This window comes from Microtus pennsylvanicus, chromosome 4 (genome assembly GCF_037038515.1).
Source record: "Microtus pennsylvanicus isolate mMicPen1 chromosome 4, mMicPen1.hap1, whole genome shotgun sequence".
Lineage (NCBI taxonomy): Eukaryota > Metazoa > Chordata > Mammalia > Rodentia > Cricetidae > Microtus > Microtus pennsylvanicus.
Window position 1 is genome coordinate 126,546,993 of NC_134582.1, and position 22,578 is coordinate 126,569,570.

At 40.4% G+C, this 22,578-nt stretch overlaps 1 protein-coding gene across 43 annotated transcripts in view; it reads left to right on the plus strand.

The window, feature by feature from the left end:
• Celf2 (CUGBP Elav-like family member 2) overlaps nt 1-22,578 on the plus strand; it is an 829,031-nt gene that overhangs the window by 739,900 nt on the left and 66,553 nt on the right. For 40 of the 43 annotated variants that reach the window (XM_075970392.1, XM_075970381.1, XM_075970390.1 and 37 more), the window contains 3 exons: nt 5,640-5,688; nt 14,417-14,551; nt 22,396-22,475. In XM_075970392.1, the coding sequence (XP_075826507.1) occupies nt 5,640-5,688; nt 14,417-14,551; nt 22,396-22,475 (264 nt within the window). The remainder of the gene's footprint in view (nt 1-5,639; nt 5,689-14,416; nt 14,552-22,395; nt 22,476-22,578) is intronic. The other 3 variants (XM_075970404.1, XM_075970406.1, XM_075970405.1) reach the window with 1 other exon arrangement.

Here is a 22,578-nt window from a genome sequence, read left to right on the forward strand (position 1 = left end):
TTTGTATCCCAAACACTACTGGTGTGAGAAAAAAAAGCAAACAGACAAAACAACACTAGCAACAAAATGGCTCCAGCTGACTGCTGATGACATCCTGCTATACTCACAGATCAGTACCTTGCTCGGCCATCTTCATAGAAGCTTCCTCCAGAAGCTGTAGGAACAAATGTCGAGACCCACAGCCAGATAGTATACAATGAATGAAGCACCTTGGAATACTCAGTCCTAAATGGGATGAGTCCATCAAATAAGAGGAGACAGAAAGAGTGTAAGAGCCAGAGGGGATGACTGCACCAAGGAAGCAAGGCCCTTTGAGTCAACATGACAGGTGCACATATGAGTGCACAGAGCCTGCACAGGTCTGCTCCAGTTAGAGTGCTGGAGCTGACGGGAGAGGTGGACACAAGCCCCCATCTCTAGCCCAGAAGCAATCTCCAGTTGAGAATCACTTGCAAATGAAAATTTAGTTTCCTCCAAGGGAGTCTAACTGGGGGGAAAAACTGCTCTGACGGCTAGGCCGTGTGCCCCTTTGGAGGCTCCTTGTCTCACAGTGTCATGTGAGGACTTTTCTTTCTCTTTTCTTAAAATTTTTATTTAATTTAAAATTTTTTCTTTTATTTGTATATTTTTCTTCTTTTTTACCCTCCATGTACTTTGCATATTCTCTTTAATGTTTTTGTAGGTTTCTGTTTCTTATACCTTCTCTTGGGCTCTTTTCCTTCTGTTTGTTTTGTCCAATCCCAATATGTTACTTTTTGTTTATCTTACTGTATTATTATATTATAGTCCCTTAGAGCCTGTTTGTTATCTAATAAGAGATAGAAAGAGAATAGAGCCAGATGGGAGGGGAGGGGAGGGGAGAGGAGGGGAGGAGGAACTGGGAAGAACAGAGAGATCATAATCATATTACGTGAGGGAAAAAAATCCATTTTCAATAAAAGGGGGAGAAAGAGTTATTGTTTGTATCCCTATTGAAACTCCATTGGAGACATAAATTTTTCGTTTGCAGGTGATCATCAGTTGGAGATTGCTTCTAGGTTAGAGATGGGGGCTTGTGTTCACTTCTCTCACACTGATACCCCCTATGGCTATGTGTGCTGCAATAGTCTCTCTGAGTTTCTATGTTTGTTGGTCCTGCTGTGTTTCCTTGGTGTTCTTCATTCCCTCTGACTCTTACACTCTTCCTGTGTCATCGTCTTCTACATAGTTTCCTGAGATCTGAGAGAAGGGATTGGATGGAGACATCCATTTAGGACTGAGTGGTCCAAGATCTCGTACTCTGCAAATTTTAAGACTGTGTTTCTTCAGCATAGGATCAAAGTAGATCCTATGAATGTGGGTGACAGTTGTATGGCTGGCGCAGACTGCAGGTCTACTGGCAGCAGCACCAGGATTTATCCCTACTGCTTGTACTGACTTTTTGGGAACGTATTCTCTTTGAATTGGATATCTTGCTCAGCCTGGATATAGTGGGGAGGGCCTTGAACCTTTCCCAAAGCAATGTGCCTTACCCTCTCTGAGGAGTGGATTTGGGGAGGGGGGCATTGGTGGAGAGAGTGGGAACTGGTATGGGTATGTGAAATGAAAAAGGTAATTTGTTTTCTTTATGTAAAAAAAATGAATTAAATTATTAAAAAAAAAGACTGTGGTTCTCTGTCTTTGTGCTTCTCTGATGATGGCAATGATCCATGAATGTGGCAGAATGTCATTAGGGGTCATTTTATTGCTTTAGCAGAACAGTAGTATTTGTTTTTTCCTAGGTTCCTGGCCTATCTGTCTTGGGTTCTTAGTCACCCAAGCAGTTTCAGATATGGGTTCATTCTTACCATTGGGTCTTTGATGGGACATCTGTGGGTTTGACAAGCCATCTTCTCTTAATCTAGCAAGTCTCAGGACTGGAACTAGATGCCATGTTTGCTAGGAATCTTTGTCCTTTCCAGGCAAAGTAAAAATTTCTTTCTCCCTTGGTTCCTAGAAACTGTGTTGCCTCTCCTCCAGCATTTGGCATGTTGCTCTGCTAGCAGTTTGCACTGTGTTTTCCAATCATGCAGCCCCTGAGGGAAAACCCTCTCTTATGGCCTTTGACAGCTAGCTGGCCTCAGCCTAGATCTGGCACAAGAAGACCATGCTGGCTGAATGGGTAGACAGATGAAACCAAAGGATAACCTGCTCAAAGACACTGTTGATCTTCCTTAAACCTTGTTCTCTCCAGCGTTGGTCAAATCAGAACTTTCCACAGTTTGTTTCTGTAGTGTTTTTTAAGGACTATTTAGGACTCCTAAACATTATATTATCATATAACAGGCTTTCATTTGGGCCACCAACCAGCTTCCAAATCATGACAAAGGGACTTAGTATTGGTTAGGAATTCTCAGCCTTATCTTATGCTTGTCCCACTAGTTCTTATAACTTAATTTAACCTGTTTCTCTTGATCTACATTTTGCCTCGGCATTTTACCTTTCTTTCATTCTGTATGTCCTACTCTGTCTGACTGGCTGGTGGCTGCCTACCTGGCTGGCCAGCTGGCCCCGGGCATCTCCTCTCTTCCTCTCTTATTCTCTCTTATTCTCTCTCTCTCTCTCTCTCTCTCTCTCTCTCTCTCTCTCTCTCTCTCTCTCTCTTCTCACACACACACACACACACACACACACACACATTCTGTCTTTCCTAGATTCTTCCTCCTACTTATTCTCTCTGCCTGTTAGCCCCACCTTTCCCACTACTGCCTAGCTATTGGTTGTTCAACTTTTTTTTTCCTTTTTTTAACTTATTTTTTTAAAAAGCTATCTTTTCTCATTTACATGCCAATCCATTTCCCACTCCCTCCCCTCCTCCTCCTCCCTCCACCTTCCCCCCTCTAACCTCCAACTCACCCCCAGCCATTCCTCAGAGAGGGTAATGCTTCCCATGGGAAGTCAACAAAGTCTAGCACATTACTTTGAGGCAGGAAAAAGGCCCTCCCCCTATATCTAGGCTAAGCAAGGTACCCTTCCAGGGAATGGGTTCTAAAACGTTAGAACAAGCAGTAGGGATAAATCCTGGTATCACTGCCAGTGGCCTCACAGTCTGCCCCAGTCATACAACCACCACCCACATTCAGAGGGCCTAGTTTGGTCCTATGGTGGTTCCCTCGCTGACAGGCCAAAGTTGGAAGGCTTCCATTAGCTCAGGTCAGCTGTTTCAGTGGATATCCCCATCATGTTCTTGACCTCTTTGCTCATATTCTTACTCCTCTCTCTCTTCAACTGGGCTTTGGGAGTTCAGCCCAGTGCTCCGCTATGGTTCTCTGCATCTACTTTCATCAGTTGCTGGATATAGGTTCTGTGGTGACATTTAAGATAGTCATCAATCTGACTACAGGGCAAGGGCCAGTTCAGACACCCTCTCCACTATTGTTTAGGGTCTTAGCTAAGGTTGTCCTTGTCTAGTGCCAGATTTCTTCCTAGTCCTGTAATGGCTCCCTCAATCAAGATATCTTTTTTTTGTTCTCCATCTCTGTCCTTCCCCCATCTCGACCACCCTGTTCCCTCTAGTTTTCCTCCTCCTTCCCTTTTCTCCTCCTCCCCTAATGCCTTCCCTCCACACCCCCACCCCAACCCCACACTCCCAATTTTCTTAGGAGATCTTGCTTATTTCCCCTTCCCAGGGGGATCTATGTATGTTTCTCTTAGGGTTCTTGTTACTTAGCTTCTCTGCGGTCGTGGACTGTAGGCTCCTTATCCTTTGCTTTACGGCTAGTATTCACCTATGAGTGGGGACATACCATGTTCCTATTTTTGGGTCTGAGTTACATCACTCAGAATAGTTTCTTCTAATTCCATCCATTTACATGCAAATTTCAAGATGTCATTGTTTTTATACCACTGAGTAGTACTCCATTGTGTAAACATGCCACCTTTTCTTTATCCATTCTTCGGGTGAGGGGCATCTAGGTTGTTTCCAAGTTTTGGCTATTACAAATAATGCAATAATAGCTTGTGTTGGAGAAGATGTGGAGTAAGGGGAACCTCCTCCATTTCTGATGGAAATGCAAACTTGTACAACCACTCTGGAAATCAGTATGGCGGTTGCTCAGAAAATTGGGAATCAACCTACCACAAGACCCAGCAATACCACTCTTGGGCATATACGCAAAGGATGCTCAACTATACTTCAAGGACGTTTGTTCAATTATGTTTATAGCATCATTATTTGTAATGGTTATTCAGCTTTTTATAAGACCAATCAGGTGCCTTAGGCAGACAAGGTGAAACAAATGTAACACATCTTTACATAGTTAAAGTAATATTCCATATCACCCTCAAGTAGTCTCTGCTCCACAAATTGAACATATGAATTATGGAGTGGGAATACTAGTAGTTGCTGTATCTCGAGGCCTGTGATCTACAGATAAAAGCATCCTGCCATTGAGGACATACAGGCAGCTCTGAATTACTTAGGGTCTTATCTTTTGGCAGTTCTTTCTCACTGTATTCTTCCTCTGGTGTTCTAAAGACACTGGCAGGTGTTTGGTGCACACACACTACCTGATAATAATGTCCCATCATGTAAGTGCCCTAAGTACCATTCCCTTTTACTTAAATTAGATAAAACCCAGAGCTGTGGCTTACAAGTAATGGAAGTCCACTGGGGAAATTAAAAGTTCACAAAGAGTGGACCCATTATAATAAAAGCTTTTGCACAGCCAGTAATTCCATCCACCCTGTGGCTTCCCTGTTCCTTGGGGTATGGTGAAATATCAAATAAGAGGACCTTTGAAAGTAGTTTGAGGAATTTATTTTAATTGGAAATAGTGGTAACATTCTGTGCTTGGAGTAAACTCTGGATCATACACAGCAGTGTCATCAGCTTTGTATAACGAACCATGGAGCATCCAGGTCTTCCGTTGTTCAGGATCTCAGCTTCATTTGTTACAAGTTTTCTCTATTCCCACATATGTAGTAACTGAATTAGTAGGCTCAAGTCTCTCTTCTGCCCTTGCTCCTGTTGGTCCACATATCCCAGTGACTATGCATTGTGTGTGGGGGGAGTGAGGGGGTATATGTGTATGTTGGTACCTAAATCAAGCCACTGATATACCTTCAAATATTTCTTATTGAGACTTGAGATAAACCCAGAAATCAAACAGTGTAGCTGGTAGATAAACAAAGATTATTACCATTTAATAATTCTAAATATTCATTCCATATTTCTAAATTCTTCATCAACACATCCTGGGCTCTGCTTATGCATGAAGCACTTTACATGTGTGCTCTCATTTGACTCTCAGACTCTCCATCTCATAGATGAAGAGACTACATAGAGAAATTGCACTAGCCCAGATTAGATAGCTGTGATTACAGAGCTAGAATCACCTATAATGCAGAGGTAGAAGCTATATTGAATGGCAAAGCCAGGTTATACTCCAGCCTGACTCCAAAGTTCAAGTTTTTAAGTACTATTACAGTGTTCCTGGCTTGAGGGTTAGATTCCTGAACATAAAACTTAGGTAACAAACTAAGGTAATGTCACTCTTTAGAAGCCTTGTTATTAATTATGTGTCCTTGTAATTATAGCAGTACTTGAATAGTATCACATTTCTTAGACTGGTTTTACAGTTATTCAATCTGTCTTTACTTTCTCACTTTTATATTTTTAGATGCATCATCCCATTCAGATGAAACCTGCAGATAGTGAAAAGTCAAACGGTAGGTGGCAACCAACTGTCTAATATAATAATGTCTGCTACTTTCGATTAAGTCAGGTGGGGAGGAGGAGCCAGCTCTAGCTGTTGTTTCCCTCTGGAAGGTGGTCAGCTGCTACTCCAGGCATTATGATTAGAACATCTGGTGAAACATGTCTCCACTCTTCTGTCTCGTTTATCTGTGGAGGGAAAAATAACCAACAACAACTGTGAAGACTGTGACAAGGAGTGGTTTTCCATTAGCTCTGTTTAAGGCTTGCCCTATGTCATAACGTTGTGGAATTTGGCTACTATTGATCTACTCCTACTACACAGGGATACCTGACGAGTGGGGAACATGAGTGGAAAATGAGTATCCAGTGAGAAACAGGCCACTCTTTTTTGCTCTCTCATTAATCCTTTTTAACTCTCTTACTACATTTTTCTCTAAATTTTACCAATACATTCACATCAGAATTCAGTCTGCTGATTAAATGAACATAAGTTGCTGCAAAAGTAATATGTATTTGATGAGGTCTATAATAAAATTGAGATTTGTCTCTTCAAGACACTTCAGGGTTGATAGTCCGCATTTTTTGTCAAGTTTTTACTTCTATCTCTACAAGCCTCCTGTCCCCATTTTGTTCTTTTAATTTACTGAAATGATATTAAAGAATCATCTACCCTCTTGGACCACAGAGCTCCTCTGTCCCACAAGACTGACATAACCAGCACTGTTTCCTACCAGCAGGCAGTTCGGCACCTCATTAATTAGTAATCAGGGCAGAAGCCGTGCATTAGGAGATCTATATATCTGCAAATGTAAATTATGATTGGGCTCTACATCTCTCCACAAGGGTTTTTTGTTTTGGTTTTTGGTTGTTTGCTTTTTTTGCCAATTGTATTCCTTTTTTTTTTTTTTTTTTTGGCTTCTTCATGAGCTGTAAAGTTTTGAAGAAAACTTCCAAGTTGTCACAAGGGCTGCCAACAGTGGTTTGTCAGAGCGAGCACACTGTCTGCCGCTTATCCCATCCCCCTGAGCAAGTTCTGGTGCTTCGCTCCAATCTTCTCAGCCCTGTACTTCCCTCCACGCTGATTCACCTTTACTATACTATTTTATCATAAATATGGTATTTATCACAAGAAATTTCTAAAAATCTGCCACTGCTTTGTTGTGATGCCATAATTAAATTGCTTGCTTGCTTCCTTTCTCCCTCCCTCCCTTCCTTCTTTCCTTCCTTCATTAGTTACACATTTATCATTTACTGTGTGTCAGGAAAGTTGTCTAAAGGATGGGATGCAGCAGTGAATATGAAAAAGTAAGGAGACGATGTCCCTGACATGGAACTTTATCCATTTCACTAACTTAATGCCTAATTATAGTCACTAACATGGAACTTCGCATCTTCTCATTCATAAAATAGGAATGGGGGTAACTACCTTAAATGGGTTAGATTTTTATTTCTTGTAGACTCTTAGTAAGATTTTTGCCACAGTCTTTGTAAATGACGGACACTCCTTGAAGGGTTAGTTATTACCTCCCAGAGGGATACCTTGGATGTGGAACATTCTTTGCTGAGCATACCTTTATCAAAAGCTAGCCATTTCTACCCCAGACTTCTCATATAATGTGCTACTCTTTCATGGCAAACAGAAGAAAAGAATCATGTGGAACAAACCCTGTCAGTGTGTGTCTTCTTGGAGTTTCTAGCCACCATGAGATGTTCTCCTAGCCTTTGGCTCCATACTTCTCTAAATTATATCAGAGCAAAAGTCCTGGAGTGAAAGGCTGTGGAAAGCTTTATGTTGTATTTATAAACACACAATTCAGATAGTTAAATTGAGCACATAGGGCCTGAAATGCCCAAGTATTGAAATATGGTATATATTCTTCTTTATATTGTCTACTGTTCATGTGTACAACCAGATAGATTACAAACCCATTGCTGCCAAGAATTCTCCGTGTTTTGCTGCTTTTATTCTCCAGTGTCAACTCTGAACACAATGTTTGGTCTAAGTCTAAAACTACTGCAAACTAAACTATGTGCCCCAAATTTTTCATGACCTTAAAAGTCAAGGAGGTTTTGGGTATCCTTATTACTACAATAAAAAATAAAAGTCCTTAAAATACCCCTTTTGAGGAAGCTGTATGGGATAGCAGGTAAGTAAGCCATAGCTGCAACTAAGTATTCAAATGAATGAGCCTATGGGGGACATTTCTTACACACATCATCATACTCCATTCACTGGCCCTCAAAAGTTCATGGCCTTTCATGATACAAAATGCATTTAGTACAACTTCAGAAGTCCCCATAGTATTTAAAGTCTCAATACTGTTTAGAAATTGAAAGTCTGTTTGGAGACTCAAGGCAGTCTCTTAACTATGACCCCTATAAAACCAAAAATTAAATTACATACCTCCAGCATAAACTTAGTAAACTCCAGAAGGGATAAATGGGACATAGTAAAGAAATATTAAATCAAAGCAAAAGTAAAACCCAGCAGGGAAACTACTGGCGCCTATGTCTCTGCATCCAGTATCTAGGGCTTTAGTTTGAAAGGGATTAGATGTCTCAGTCCTATAGCTTTGATGTAGGATATAACACACATCTCTTTTTTGAGCTGTTTCTATCCCTTGTATTCAGCTTTCTGTGGCAGATGTCTTCCAATTCTGACATCTCCAACATCTTGTAATCTTCACTGGAACCAGGCTTCACTTTCACAACTTCATGTAATGGTCTGGCAGGGTCTTCTCAAAGGGACTCCAGCATTGCCACATGTTGCTTGGCTTCAGTTTCTCTCGAAAATTATGGAGAAGAATACATGACCCCCTCATTCCAGAATCTTTCATGCTTTCAAAGACAGTGCCATCTGGATTAACTGCCAAGTTAACTGCCATCTTCAGATGAACATCTTGTACCATTTGACTGAATTAGCAGCAGCTTTTCTGTGTTGAAGCAATTGCTTTCTATGAGCGAGCAGCCCCTTAAGCTTTCTCCTTTCTTAAGTTGGAGTCTTAGCTTGATAGAGTCTTTTCCTGAGAGCACCCTTCCTATTATTCCAGAACAAAGCAGGAGGCCTTTCCTTCATAGCCCCACTCTGCTTAACAATCCCGGTCTCTCCTTAAACACATGCCTTAGAAATAAAATGCTTCCTAGTGTTCTATTTCTATTTCACTTATACATTTTAAATTTCATCCCTATTTACTCTTTTTCATTATAGACCTGCATAAGAGTTATTAGTAATAATCATGCCAAAGATTCAACATGATGCTGATTTGAAATTTATTATACTAAAGAAATTGAGCCACTACATTTTTATTTTATTTATTATGGAAACAAGATCTCTCTATGCAGCCCTAAAGGGCCTCAAACTCACTATGTGGACCAGGCTGGCCTTGAACTCACAGAGATACATCTGCTTCTGCCTTCTCAGTGCTGAACCCAGCAATCCATTTCTTTTTAATTTAGCCTCACATAAATTCTCAGAACATAGACAGAAAACAGTCATATTCTTTCCCAAAATATCATAGAAATGGTTTGTAGCTCTGTTGCTAATAAACTCCTTATTCCCCTATGAAAGAAACCTCGTGAGCCAGACCTTCACTACTCTCAGCGTTTTGCTTTCACACTCCCACTAGAATATGTCATTAAGTTCTGCTTACAACATTTAACTACTTGTCTAGTCCAAAGTTCCAAAGACTTTCACATTCCTCAAAAAAACAACATGCTCAAGTGTTTCTCAGAAACAACCCTACTCTCTGATACCAGCTTTTCTGTAAGGTTAGGGAAGACATGATGGTAGGAGGCCAGAGCAGGGAGCTAAGAGAACACTTCTCAACCTCTCAAGCACACATAGGCTCTCTCATAGCTCACCTCCAATAACTTACTTCCTCCAGGAAGGCTCCATGTCCTACAACTTCCCAAAAAGCACCAGTGTCCAGATGCATATGTCTATGGGAACATTTATCAAACAAACCCCCACAGTCCATAAAAGACTTAACATAGTACCTGCCACACCAGAAATACTCATTTTGCTGTGTTATGTTAATACTAAATTAGCGTCACAGCCTGGCACACCTAGACTGCTCACGCTACAGTATAAGCTCAGACATGGACAGAGGATCCTCAAAACTGCTTGTGGGATGAGTTCTCCTTTGGCCTTCATTTTTTGATTTCTGATTAGAAAAGTCAAAACATGAGAACAAACTTACAATTACATTTCAAAAACTCTATTATGGGAGCTCAAATGGAACTTTGTCTTGCATAGATATGAAGAGCTTGCATAGTTCCCTTTGGACCTAACTTAGGAATCAGAAGAAATGTATACTTTTCTAACTCAGATTATAAGTAGCACAGCCCTTTCTGATTCCTCATGGCATTTTTGACAGGTAAGCATAGTTTCAGAAGCATAAAGAACACAAAGATTTCTTTGGTTCAGACGCTCTGAATAGCTTGAAAGAAGTATAACGAGCTCTAATTGCACTTTTATTGAGTTTGCTGACATTTATGTATAGCACAAAGGACTCATCACAGCTAGACAGTTGCTGTCTTCATTATCTGTGTGCTCAGATTCTGAAATTTTGTATTTTCTGAGCAAGGACTGCTAATCACAGATCAGTTAGTTATGGATAACTGAATTCCAGCAAAATAGTCAGCCTTGGAAACCCTAGCCATCTCTAGTCTGATACAGGGATTCTCTGGTGAGCTCAGAAATGTTAGATGCTTGTACACCAGCCCTGCACTGTTGAATCTTAACTGAGTGGGATTCCTAAACCTCTATGGTTTCCTTTAATCCACCTTTCAAATCGCTATAATTTAATCTGAATCCTCTATAACATTCATTCCACTCGGCAGCATTTTAATTTCTGGGCTACTGTACCAGATGTGCAAAGGGACAAATAAAAAATACTACTCTAGATAAGTAATGATTGGGCATTTAATAAGAACACTTTTAAAATACTCAGACATCAACAGATTTCAGCTTTCTTGTTATTTTCCACTGCAGAAAATTGAGTGATAGTATAAAGAGTGTGTGTGAGAAGGTATGAATATAAGTACTTGTATTAACTAGCATAAGTAGTTACTTTCTTCCATTCTATGTATCATAGATTTTTCTGTAGCATACAGCTGTCAGTCTTCAATCAACCTTCAGTCCTCTTACTATGAAGTAGATGCCAGCTGTGCAAGACTTAAAAGCAGTTACTAAAGCTAGTCTTCTAGTGAGTGATAACAAAAGCCTGTGCTTTCCTATGCCATGTTTGGGTCTCATTGGCTAGAGTCAGCATTGACCGTTGACATGCTTCTTGCTGACAAGGAAGATACTGTTTAGAAAGAACATAGACTACATCTTGTCTTAACTTTCTAACCATACTTGTTGAAGGACCTTAACTCCTAGACTCCAGAAATGCTAATTAAGACCTGTCTCTTTCTCAAGACCTCTAAGACCTCTGTATTCTTTTATCAAGTTCAGAGCTAACCAGAGTCTTAATAACTGTTTTCATGGGAAGGTGAAAACCTTCAAAGCCACTAAGTATTTTTATCCAGTCACTTTCTGATTTTCTAGAAAATGGAAAAATAATTTTGAAATTCAAAGTGGAGCCACTCTCAGATTTGGAGGCAGTAATTAAATGCCATATGTTAGCACCAACACACTGAAAAGTTGATAATTAATTCAAGCAGCCCCAAATCCAGGTGTGACTTTGACAGATTGTATGCCAGGGTGTTAGCACAGACTTACAATTAGAGATGTTTTAAAATGACATTTCTAGACCTCTCACTCTAAGAAGTTACCTTATACTCAGAACATTAACCCTTTCTCATTACACATGGGAGGAAGATTTTTTTCTTGGCCTCTGGTCTGGAAGTCACTTTTGGTTCTTGCTGTTGTTGATGAAGTAGGGAACCCATCTGTGCAGCACTTCGTGTGTGAAAGTCCTGTCCCTGTGCAGTTCACTTTGTCCTGGAGGAAAATGGTTTTGCCCTAAAGAGAAGGGAGCTTACTTCTGTTTTTCAAATTCCTCTAAAACACCTAGCTACCAGACTATTCTGGAGACAGTAGAATTGATTTGGGCAATCCACATTCTTACTGATTGGCAGTTAGGTATGAGCCACACACAGAGAAAAGGAAATTAACATTTCTACTAGCATACAGGTGTCCCCTCCCCTTTTTTTCTTAGCTCATAGTATTTTAAGGAGGAGTTATCTTCTTTCTTGATATCTGATTGAGTTTATTCTTTGTGGTACCCAGGAAGTCAGAATTTCCTCTGAAATTATTTCCATTTTCATAGTACTCATCTTGTGTGGATGGGGCCATAATTTAGCTTACTCAGGAGGATTTGCATGTAAAATTTACTGTAGTACCATCCTGGAACAAAAAAATGTACAAATTATTTTAGCTAAACGTTATAATTTCCAATTTACCAGTGAAACTAAAAACCAAATGCAAGTTTTAACATTTGCTTTTATTTAAAGTACTAAAGCAAGATTCTTCAAGGTAAGAAGTATGGCAGGAATTTCTGTTCTCATATAGCTGCCAGCCACAGTTTGGAAGGTATAGGAGTCCTGAGCAGGAAATAGTAAGAACCGGATAGTAGTCTTTCCCTTTCTTCTGCATCAGTTTCCATGTCTCCATCGAGGGGGTGCCTCATCCTCATAGGGCCTGCTGTTCAAAACCCTTCGTGTTCATGGGCCAGCCCACAGAGAACCTATAATCAGACAGGTGGGAGACCATAAAGGCTCCTTGTCACAGGATCTTGGGATTGCTGAAGTTTGGTGCCATGGACCACTAAGTTTGTGCTAATTCATAGTAGATAGCTGGTGTTTCACTTGTTCCAGCAGTACAATAAAGAACAGTACTTAAAATTTTTTATCCAAAATGGAAGTTATTTTATAGCCTACCCAATGACTTTTATTCTGTTACTGTCCTTATCCACTGAGCCCATTCTCTCAATCATATCATAAAGGGGTTTTGTTTGTTTGTTTGTTTGTTTTGCCTTCTACAGATACACCAGTTTCTCCTGACTTTGTCCTTTATGTGTTAAGTATCTTGTTTGCCCACCCCCATTACAGGTCTCTTCAGTTTTTCTTAAGTTTCCTCTCAGGAGGACATTAAAAGAGCCCTAGACTTTCCCTGAGTTGTCTTGGAAAGTACTGAGTGTAGAGGGAGAAAGGAGAAAAGGGAGCCTGCACACAGCTGTAGCACTCTCCATCCCAGTGCTTCAGTTAACCAAAGCATGCAGCTGGGTTGCCTTCTCTGCAGTGCTAAAAGAGAGAGAGAGAGACAGAGACAGAGAGACAGAGAGAGAACAAAATGGAAAAGAAAGAGAAGCTGACAAAAGTGAGGAGATGATTATCAGGGTCACATTTCAATTAATGGCAACACTAGAACAGAGACCGGAGTCTAAGTCGTGACCATTGCTTGTCCCTTTAGGTCCCATCTACTTCTTCTAGCTGGAAACATCAGTAAGGGAAGAAGAATACTGGACTGGGAGTAGGAAAGTACTGTAGTCCACATTAGGCCACATATTTCTTGAACGACCCTAGGAAAGTCCCTTTCCCCTTTATGGACTCAAAAATCTATTTTACAAATAGAATAAGTCCTTTACTTATTATGTGGAAATCTCTGACAAAAAACATTTAGCTGCTTCATTTAGGTTCTTCAAAGCTGCACTGACCAATATAATAGATACATAGGGCTTTGGAATCTTAAATTATTAGTTGGTGTTAAAAAAAAATATTTCTCAGTCATATGAGACCCTTTTAAGTGTTGAGTAAACTCTGTCTTTGGCTGTGACAGCACAGACATAGGGCTTTGAGGCATTATAAAGAACTGTGCAACTGTGTTGTTTCAGGGTAAGTCACTGTATTGTAGCAGTGCTCCAGAAAAACATGACCCAGTCCTGGCAGGATCAGATATGCACCTTCACTTGGGTTCCCGTGGCACCAGGACTCAGAAAATCCAGAATAACTACTTACTGTGTACATGGAAATGAGACTCTGCCCTATAAAGGACTAAGAAAAACAGAAGTAAATACCACCTACACAGCAGTGGCAAGATGGCAATCCAGATCCATAACAAAGGTCATGCAGTGACTTGTGGCAGAGCATCGCCAGATCTTGGAGGTGTATGGCTCTCCCCCCAATCCACACTTTTAATTCTGAGAAATAGATTAAATCAAAGCAATAGAAAATAAACAGGCCTTATCTCTAGGAGCACTTCAGACATCTTTGAAAAGGTCCTGCCTCCTAGAAAGGTAGCAAGCATTGTCCTAAAATCAGCTGTCATTTTGCTTTATAGGCTAAATATAGATTTGGAGGACCCTCCCAGATCTGAGGGGGAAAAAAAAAACCTGCCTAATCTTTCCCTCTCTCAGAATCTAAAGTGTGCACATTATCATGATACCCAAAATGTATCTCCATTCCTTGAAAAACCTGGCTCCAAGTTACTGAACTAGTATAGCTTCCTCCTTGCTCTTCTGATTCTCAAGAAACAGAACGACTTTCTCCTCTAGAATCGACTTCTGTGTCAAGTGTAACCAGCCTAGCTAGTTAGAAGCTAAACAAATTGTTCTTGGGTCAGAGTGGAAGACAGACCGCATAGGGTGAGCTAGAGGAAGAGGGAGATACAGGTCTACAGTTAGCTCCAGAACTGTATTCGTCCTCACATGCCCAAGCCTGGTTGTTAATGAAGCATTGATTATAAGAAAAAAAAGATGGCATGGCCTTTGTTCGTTTGTTATTTTTATCTCCTAGCTGTGGAAGATCGAAAATTGTTCATAGGAATGGTTTCAAAGAAATGTAATGAGAATGATATCAGAGTGATGTTTTCTCCATTTGGCCAAATAGAAGAATGCCGAATTCTCCGGGGACCCGACGGGCTGAGTCGAGGTGAGTGTCTCTCTGTAAAGTCTCTTTCCTTAAGTGATCATTGGAACTCTGTCACAGTCAAGGGAGATGCAGGCATCGCATACAGCAGGACGTCAGCTTGCAGTGTGTCCCATGTGAGCAAGTTGTCCAGCCTGAACTTGTCTCTCTAACCAAAATGATCATCTCATACTTCTCCAGTGAAACGGTCTGAGTGCCAGGCCCATGGGATGCTGACAGGCTGCCCTAGCTCTGTACCCCCTTTTCATCCTCAAGTTGAGCAAATTGGGGGGGGGGGGCAAGAAGGAAAGCTGGAAGATGAGACGAGATACTCAGCCATACTTTTCTTTCTGTTTACCTGAACAAACATTAAAGATGTGGTCCTCCTAAGAGCCATACAAGCCTAGAAAGAGATTGCTGCTCATGCAGTGCAGAGCAGGTGTATGACCAGCGTAACCAGACCTGTCCTGCTCTGCCTCTTTCTGAGCCTCTAGTCCTCAGTCCAGCCTTCTAAATGATAGAAAAATGACTCTGACCTTAAGAAGATTGATAGAAGCAAAAGCTGTAGCTCATAGCCCTGAGGAATACTACAGTTTGGTAAGCGGGGACCATGCTTCTCTTTCCCCTTCCCCTTGACAAGACCACACACCTCCTTCCTTAAACTATACGAAGATTGACAGTACATATTAACATTTGTCTGACGGCAGTTTCCCAAGTCACTCCAAAGTAGAAGTGGATATGCCAAACGCTTTTCAGTTTGAAGAAGATGTCTTCATTTAGCAGTGCAGTTTCCATGGAGATAATCAAAAACTTTGCTCATTCTCAAGCTCTGATTCTGGGCCAGCTCTGGTACCCAAACCACACATTACAATAAGTAGCCAGGCCGTAAGTGTCAAGGTGATAATTTTCATACTTGATAATTTTCACACTTCTCGCCATTCTTGCCTGATTTTAAAGCCATGCGAGGAAGGGTTTTTTTTTTTTATTAATCTTAGACATAAAGCTTCATGTTGTTGACTTCTAGAACTAAAATCCCAGAGAACTAAAGTTTGACCCACATCCACCTTCAAGTTCCAAATGAGGTCATCAGTAAACTAGGAGACTGACACCCAAATTTGATTCCTATATTTTCCTCTGAAGGTGGTTTAAAGGGGTGGGGGAAGGAGAGCACTGTGCAAATCACAGTTCATTCATTCTCTGTCAATTCTGAAATACCAGTTATTTAACCCTCACTCCAATGCTGAATTTCTATCCCTTAAATAACAGATAGTACCTGAGACAAGCAATACAGACAGCGTGAAGAAGACAATGAGAAAGAGAGGGAGGAGGAGAGAGGAAGTAGGGAGGGAGGGAGAGAAGAAGGAGGGAAGGAAGGAAAGGGGAGAAGGAAAGGATGTCTTTAAATTAATTAGAGCGCAGCTTACAGTAGCTCAGGGGTCAGTGACTCTAATTTCCTGTCCTAGAGTTTTTGATGGCATGTGGCCTCAGTCAATTTATTTTCCTATTTCTATTTCTTAGTTTCCCCATTCATAGATGACAGCAGTGAACATATATCTGTCTTGCTTCTCTCACAGGAGGACTTTAGTTGCCAGTTACTGACTTTTCCCACACTTCCTGTCTGTATGGGTGCATAGAGACCTGAGTGCTGGCTTTCTGCTGTCCCTCTGCTCATCCTAGCCAGCTATGACGTGGTCCTCCATCTCACCGCCTCTGCTCTACAGGAGATGGTGATAAAGACACTCTGGGTAGCTATAGGTAGACATTAGTATTTGCTGCCTGTGAGATTTTGGAGCAGCACGACTTTCATGGGAAAGAACAGAACACTCAATAAAAATTTAGCTAATTTGATCTGCTGTTTGGCTGATTAACAAACACTTAACCCTAAAAGTAGCCTCTTCCTTTAGTAAGTTATGGGTGCCTTATCATTTGTATTTTATGCAAATGACTGGACTCAGTGTAAAGAAGAAAATACCCTCCCACCACCTTCTTTGAACAGCAAAATGGTTCCTGGTGAATTCCCTATTGGAAAAAAAAGAAAATACCCATTTATAATCATTTATTCTGAAATTCAAATACAGTGATATATTTTTCAACTAATAGGAGCTAGGGACTCCTGGCTAGAGGGACCTGCTCCTAAATCACTGTATTTGATTAAAAGAACAATTCTACTCCATGCTACTATTTTGTTCTCATTAAAGAATTTCAGTTTTCAATCAAATATTAATAAATGCCCCATTAGTGGCACTTCAGATGAAAGATACTTGGCATTTTTCCCTCAGTATCCGTTGCTAGTTCAACTGCTGAAAAAGTAATCAAGGAAAATAAAGTGAAAGGAAAGCATGGCTGCCCCGAAGAGGACCTGTATCCCAGGTCAGAATAAAGTGAAAGGAAAGCATGGCTGCCCCGAAGAGGACCTGTATCCCAGGTCAGAATAAAGTGAAAGGAAAGCATGGCTGCCCCGAAGAGGACCTGTATCCCAGGTCAGAATGTGACCTGCTCTGCAGTGATGGTATGGCGAGCTACAGCTGAGTAGTTAGCCACTCGCCTTTCTTCTGCACTCACCAGTTCAGCTGAGTAGTTAGCCACTCGCCTTTCTTCTGCACTCACCAGTTCAGCTGGCTTCCCCTCCATTCCGCCTCTGCCACATCAGCCATTTCAGTTCCTCCCTAGTGGGCACTCTGCCAAGCCTCCTCAGACATGTTGACTCAGGACACTATTCATCAGCATAGTGCCTCAAGGCTGCCAGGACTCACAGCTGTACCTATCACACCCTGTTTCTATTTCAGTTAGAGTCATTGGGGGAAAACTCACCGTAGCTAGTACATGTCCCAGGACGGACACCCTCAGGAAATGGTTGTAAGTATCTACATGGAAAGTACCCGGCACCTGCCCGTCATACATAACTCTTCATCCACACGAAGGACATTATGCCCAGATCTAGGCAGGCCTTTCCTCCACTGGGGGCGTTCTGTTGACTCTCTTGTTTTGGAAAGTGTGCTGCTCATCATTTTCAAGCAGCTTCATATCAATAATTACATCATTCTGCAAGGACAGCTGCACTTCTCAGGCACCTGCAGAGCTCTCCATGAAAAAGCTAGTAGGCCACCACAACCCATCCATGGCCTTTCCAGTGAGACATTTGCTCTTAGAAGCAAAGCTTGGGGTTTCTAAACCAAATGTACACATTTGACAGTGTCACCTAAACTAAACATGTTCTCACTGATCCACAGTCAAAAAGGCTATTGAGATCTAACCTACGGGGTTTTCTGCACAGTGGCAATTGAGTATCTATAACTTGGAGTCAGGGAAAAGTCTATTTCATTTTTCTTTCCCACAAACTGTAGTCAAATCTTCACTACCATTTAAGGTAACTTGCTTTCTGCATGTTTAAGAGTAGTCCAGCTGTGTTCTAACATTCCCAGCCTAAGCCCTTGACGAATGTTTTCAGGGAAGAGCACAGCCTGGGTTTAGCAGTTAAATCCTCGTTTGTTCCTTGTTGTATTCAAGCAGTATATTAGGATAGAGCTTTTGACTGTTCAGACAGGTCTGTGGAGAAGACTGTTTTGTTCGCAGTGTAGTCCTGTCCACACAGTACCTAAACATTCACCTACATGGAGATTTTCATCCCATATCCCCCAAAACACTGACTGCGTTTTGCCATCTTGTTCAAAATAGTCTTCCAGCCTCATCTAAGCAATGACATTTGCCAGTTCCTAAGTGGGTTGTAGTCTGTACCCAAATTCAGATGCCATAAATAAATGATTGATGTGTCAATGCCATTTTTCAGTAAACTAACCCAACATTGCCTAAGATACATTAGATTACTAATGCATGTACCCAAGTATTATCCTATACTATGTGTTTGATCATTCCTGCCTGTACTAAAAAGATACAGCAAGAAAAATTGGCTACATTGTCTTTGTTAGGTGATAATTTGTATATTAGAGAGTTTCCCAAAGTTTGAAGTCTCCTTCTTGCTGCACAGTAACTTAAAATCATGTTTCTTCTATTGAAGATACAGAAGGCCACTGTGCCTCTTTGAAAAAAGCTTCACAAAAAAACTAAGAGACCCTGGGATCATTTGTGTTTTTAAAGGTAGTTCTAGGTTTGGGGGTTTTTTATACTAAAAGTATAAAGCAAGAATTCATCTATTTCTATAAAATTCTCTTGGTAACTGAGAGAAGAGTTAGAACCACTGGGTTAAGATTGCCATTTCACTGGATGATGGTAGTTCACTCCTTTATTCCTAGTTCTCAGGAGGCAAGGCAGCTGGATCTGAGTTCAGGGCCAACCCACTCCACAGAGCAAGTACCAAGACAACCAGGGCTACACAGAAAAACATCTCAAAACGAAAAGAAAAGAAATGGGGGTGAAGCCTTTCATCTGAAATGGCATGTGATGGATGTTTATCAAGAAGCCATCCTCCATGACAGCCTTTGCACTTGTGTGATAAGAGGAGTTCCATTCCTCATTACTATTAGTAATCTCCGACATTCGGAAAGTGGAGACAGTTTAATTGCAAGCTAAACTGCAGGTTAGCCACAAAAGGATTTTTCCCTTATATTTATTTGACAGTCTTAAGACATATATATATAGTACTCTATCAAAACCAAAAATAAAAGAAATATGGTGTCGTTGTTTTAATACTTGTATCTTTCTTCCTCCAGTCTAATTTCTCCAGCATTGAGGATACCAGAGTAGTAATTGCCTAGATGGTACATTTAACAGTCCTCAGTAGTTAAGGGCTAACACTACAAAATCAGAGGTATAGTCCTGTCAAGACTCAGTGAGTGCCACTGCATACAGAAAGGACCAGTTAGGACATAAGATACTTGTGCCTAATAGAAAGCCTTCTGATTCAGTTGTAGAAAAAGCAGTGGCCAATTTTAAATAGTAGAACTCTTATAATCCTGTGTTGGTGAAAAGCCACACATCGGAGACCAAAAACTACAGCCACTACTGTGTTTGTACTTGTGTTGAAAAGAAAATTAAAATCGCTAGGAGGTAGTGGCACATGCCTTTAATCCTAGCATTCAGGAGGCAGAGCCAGGCAGATCTTTGTGAATTCAAGGTTAGCCTGGTCTACAATGCTAGTTCCAGGATAGGCTCCAAAGCTACACAGAGAAATCCAGTCTCGAAAAAAAGAAAAAAGAAAAGAAAAAAGAAAATTAGCATCTGTCCATACAACTGCCACAGCCTCTCCTGATTTAGAGAAATTACAAAGGTAAACAAGCTTTACTATCCCAAAAGGAGTTAATCCTAAATTGCTTAACTTCGTCCTGAGATGCACTGAGTGTAAAATTTTTCACTGTGTATTCCCACTTTATAAATGACACAGTAATTTTTCCTCCTAAGCAACTGAGCACAGCACACTGTACAGAACTTGGCAAAAACCCTAAGGAGACAGCTTCTCTCTTCCTGCATCACTGCCAGTAAGATAAAGAGATTAAAGAAGTCAGATCATTTGTCAGATCATTTTTTTAAATGAGTTAGGATTGTACAATTAGAAGCATTGCTTGAGTTTTTAACTGAAGGCTTCTTAAAGGAGAGAGCAATGGTTTGAGTTGATAGAGTTTTTATTGTTCCTGCTAATTGCTTTATCTTTCTCCCAAAGTTACTTACAAGTTACTTGTGTGAAATTGTGATAAATGCATAAACTGTACCTTATTGATTCTTATTGACATTTTGCATGTTTCTAATGCACTTTAACCCCCATTTGGAAACTGCCAGTCTGGCACACATTCCTAGCTAATAAAAGCAAATGAAGTAAAAATAACAATTTTTGTGACTATTAAAGCAGAATTCACATGCTTTCAAACATACCTCTGCTAGATGATTTCCTGTGGCCTCCATATTATAGTCTCAAGGCAAGAAGTGGAAAAATTAAAATCTCTTAGTCTTATTTCCTCTGTAATTTCAGTGAGGATCGTAACATTTTAAGGAAATATTGCTTTGAAACAAATGCTAAATTTGAGAGTATAATTTTAGATCTCAGCTTCAGTATGGAAACCAGTGGAGGGGAGGCACTGTTGTCTGTCTCACACGCAATTTTACACACACGATCTAGATTTCTTAGAGAAGGCCATTGCTTTCATTGGTGGCAAAAGCTACAGTCATGTCTGGGTACGTGCAGCATGAATAGTAGACTTCATCAGTTGATGCTCTCTCAGAAAATTACATGCAGCACCTCAGTACTCGTAACAGCTGGACTTCTTGCCTGCTTCTTAAGACCTGCTCAGCTGGTGGGACGAGTATGGGATGACCTTCCTGTGTACTGGGAACTTTTGTCTGTTAAAGATAACATGTTGCAAAACATACGCATTTACTTACTTTCATGACTGGATGTCATTGTGCATTGGGGATGATGGACAGACACTGCTTTCTCTTAATGCTGTTTGATTAGAAGGCACCACAGCAGTATTGACTTGATATTCTTACCAGGTACATAATGCAGGACAAAAGAAGAAAATGTATTTTATGACTCACAAATTGATTTACATAAACCAAACAATCTGCTGGCTGTTTGAATCTAGAATGTTCTATTTTGTTTATTGGTCACAGGGGCAACAATCTTCTACTGTTGATGCCCGAATTCTGCTTTCATGCATTGTGCTCTGAAATGACTATAGGTTTCAGCGTCTCAGTATTTAGATCTGCTTCATTTGGAAATCTTTTAAGTAGTAATAATAATGTTTTGAGGAAATTGAGTGGAACACTAAATTATTCGCTGATACCTAAGTTCAAACTGTGCAAGGCAAAAGAAGCTGAAAATCAATGCACTTTTAAAGTCATTAGAGATCATAAATGAAATAAGTCTGTATTGCTTTCACTAAGCTTTTAGTGTGCTGTGGTATTATTATAAAATCAGCCGAAATCTGCATTAATTTTACAGCCTTTTTCTCTAAGAAGCCCAAGGGTATATGATGGATAAAAAGTAAATTCTACAAGGCAGTGTTTTTATTAGCACAAAGGGTGATGAGCCATGTAGTTCAAGTGGTGACCTGCGTGGTGGCCAGTGCTGCTGTCAGAAGCAGGAACCAGCACTGTAGACACTAGCAGTTTTATAGCACTAGATAAAATAAACACGGAAAGCTTTACAGGTCTCAGTAGATGTTCAGAGAAATGTACATTGTCTTGTATGTGTTAAGCTTCAGGTCAAATCTCTGATTCCTTTTAGAAAGTTACAGCTTCCAAAATCATGAAAATTTTTGTGCAAATTACAGTTTTTATAATTTATTTCATATGCACTGTTGAATTTTCTCAAAGTAATTGTTTTTGTTGCTAATTAGTAGTTACTACATTTATGGATTTAGTATATTTGTTTACATTTGAATAGCATCAATTTCTATTTATATATGTTTCTAACTATCCGAGATGAATTAGATATATTTAATTGTTAACATTCTGAGATCTTGAAATTTATTTGCTTATTTACCCTTGGTGTGATGAATTCTTTATTTCCTTCTTAAAATTCAGTGATAGATTTTAAAATACAACAGCCTGGTGTGTGCATGCTCTCAGACAAGGAGAAGATAGAAAGTAGCCCACCTTTAACTTAGAAAATGCAAGTTATCTCTTGCTACTTTCAAATGTTGTGGGGAAAAGAGTACACAGCCATGCTCCCTAGTTCCCTTTAAAAGAATGCTGATGAACACATTGTTCTGCTTTGGTCGGATTAGCAATTCAGCACTGTGGATAAAAAGCAAATAAGACAAAGTCGAAGAGAGAAGCTGTTTATTTTTATGTACTACTGAGAACAGTGTCGTCTTGTGGCAGTTCTCGTAGACTGTGTTGGTTTAACAAGCGTCCAACCCTTTTGTCTTGTTGTTTTTTGTCTTTCCTGCTCCCTGTCCCCTTGTTTCCCACAGGCTGTGCGTTTGTCACATTTTCTACAAGGGCAATGGCACAGAATGCAATCAAAGCCATGCATCAGTCTCAGACCATGGAGGTACTGTATCATCTGCCCTTTCTTTGTTTTCTTTGTGCAAATGATGGGGAATGGTAAAGCAATTCTCTCCTGTGTGGATTGTTCACATGACAATCACAGATTT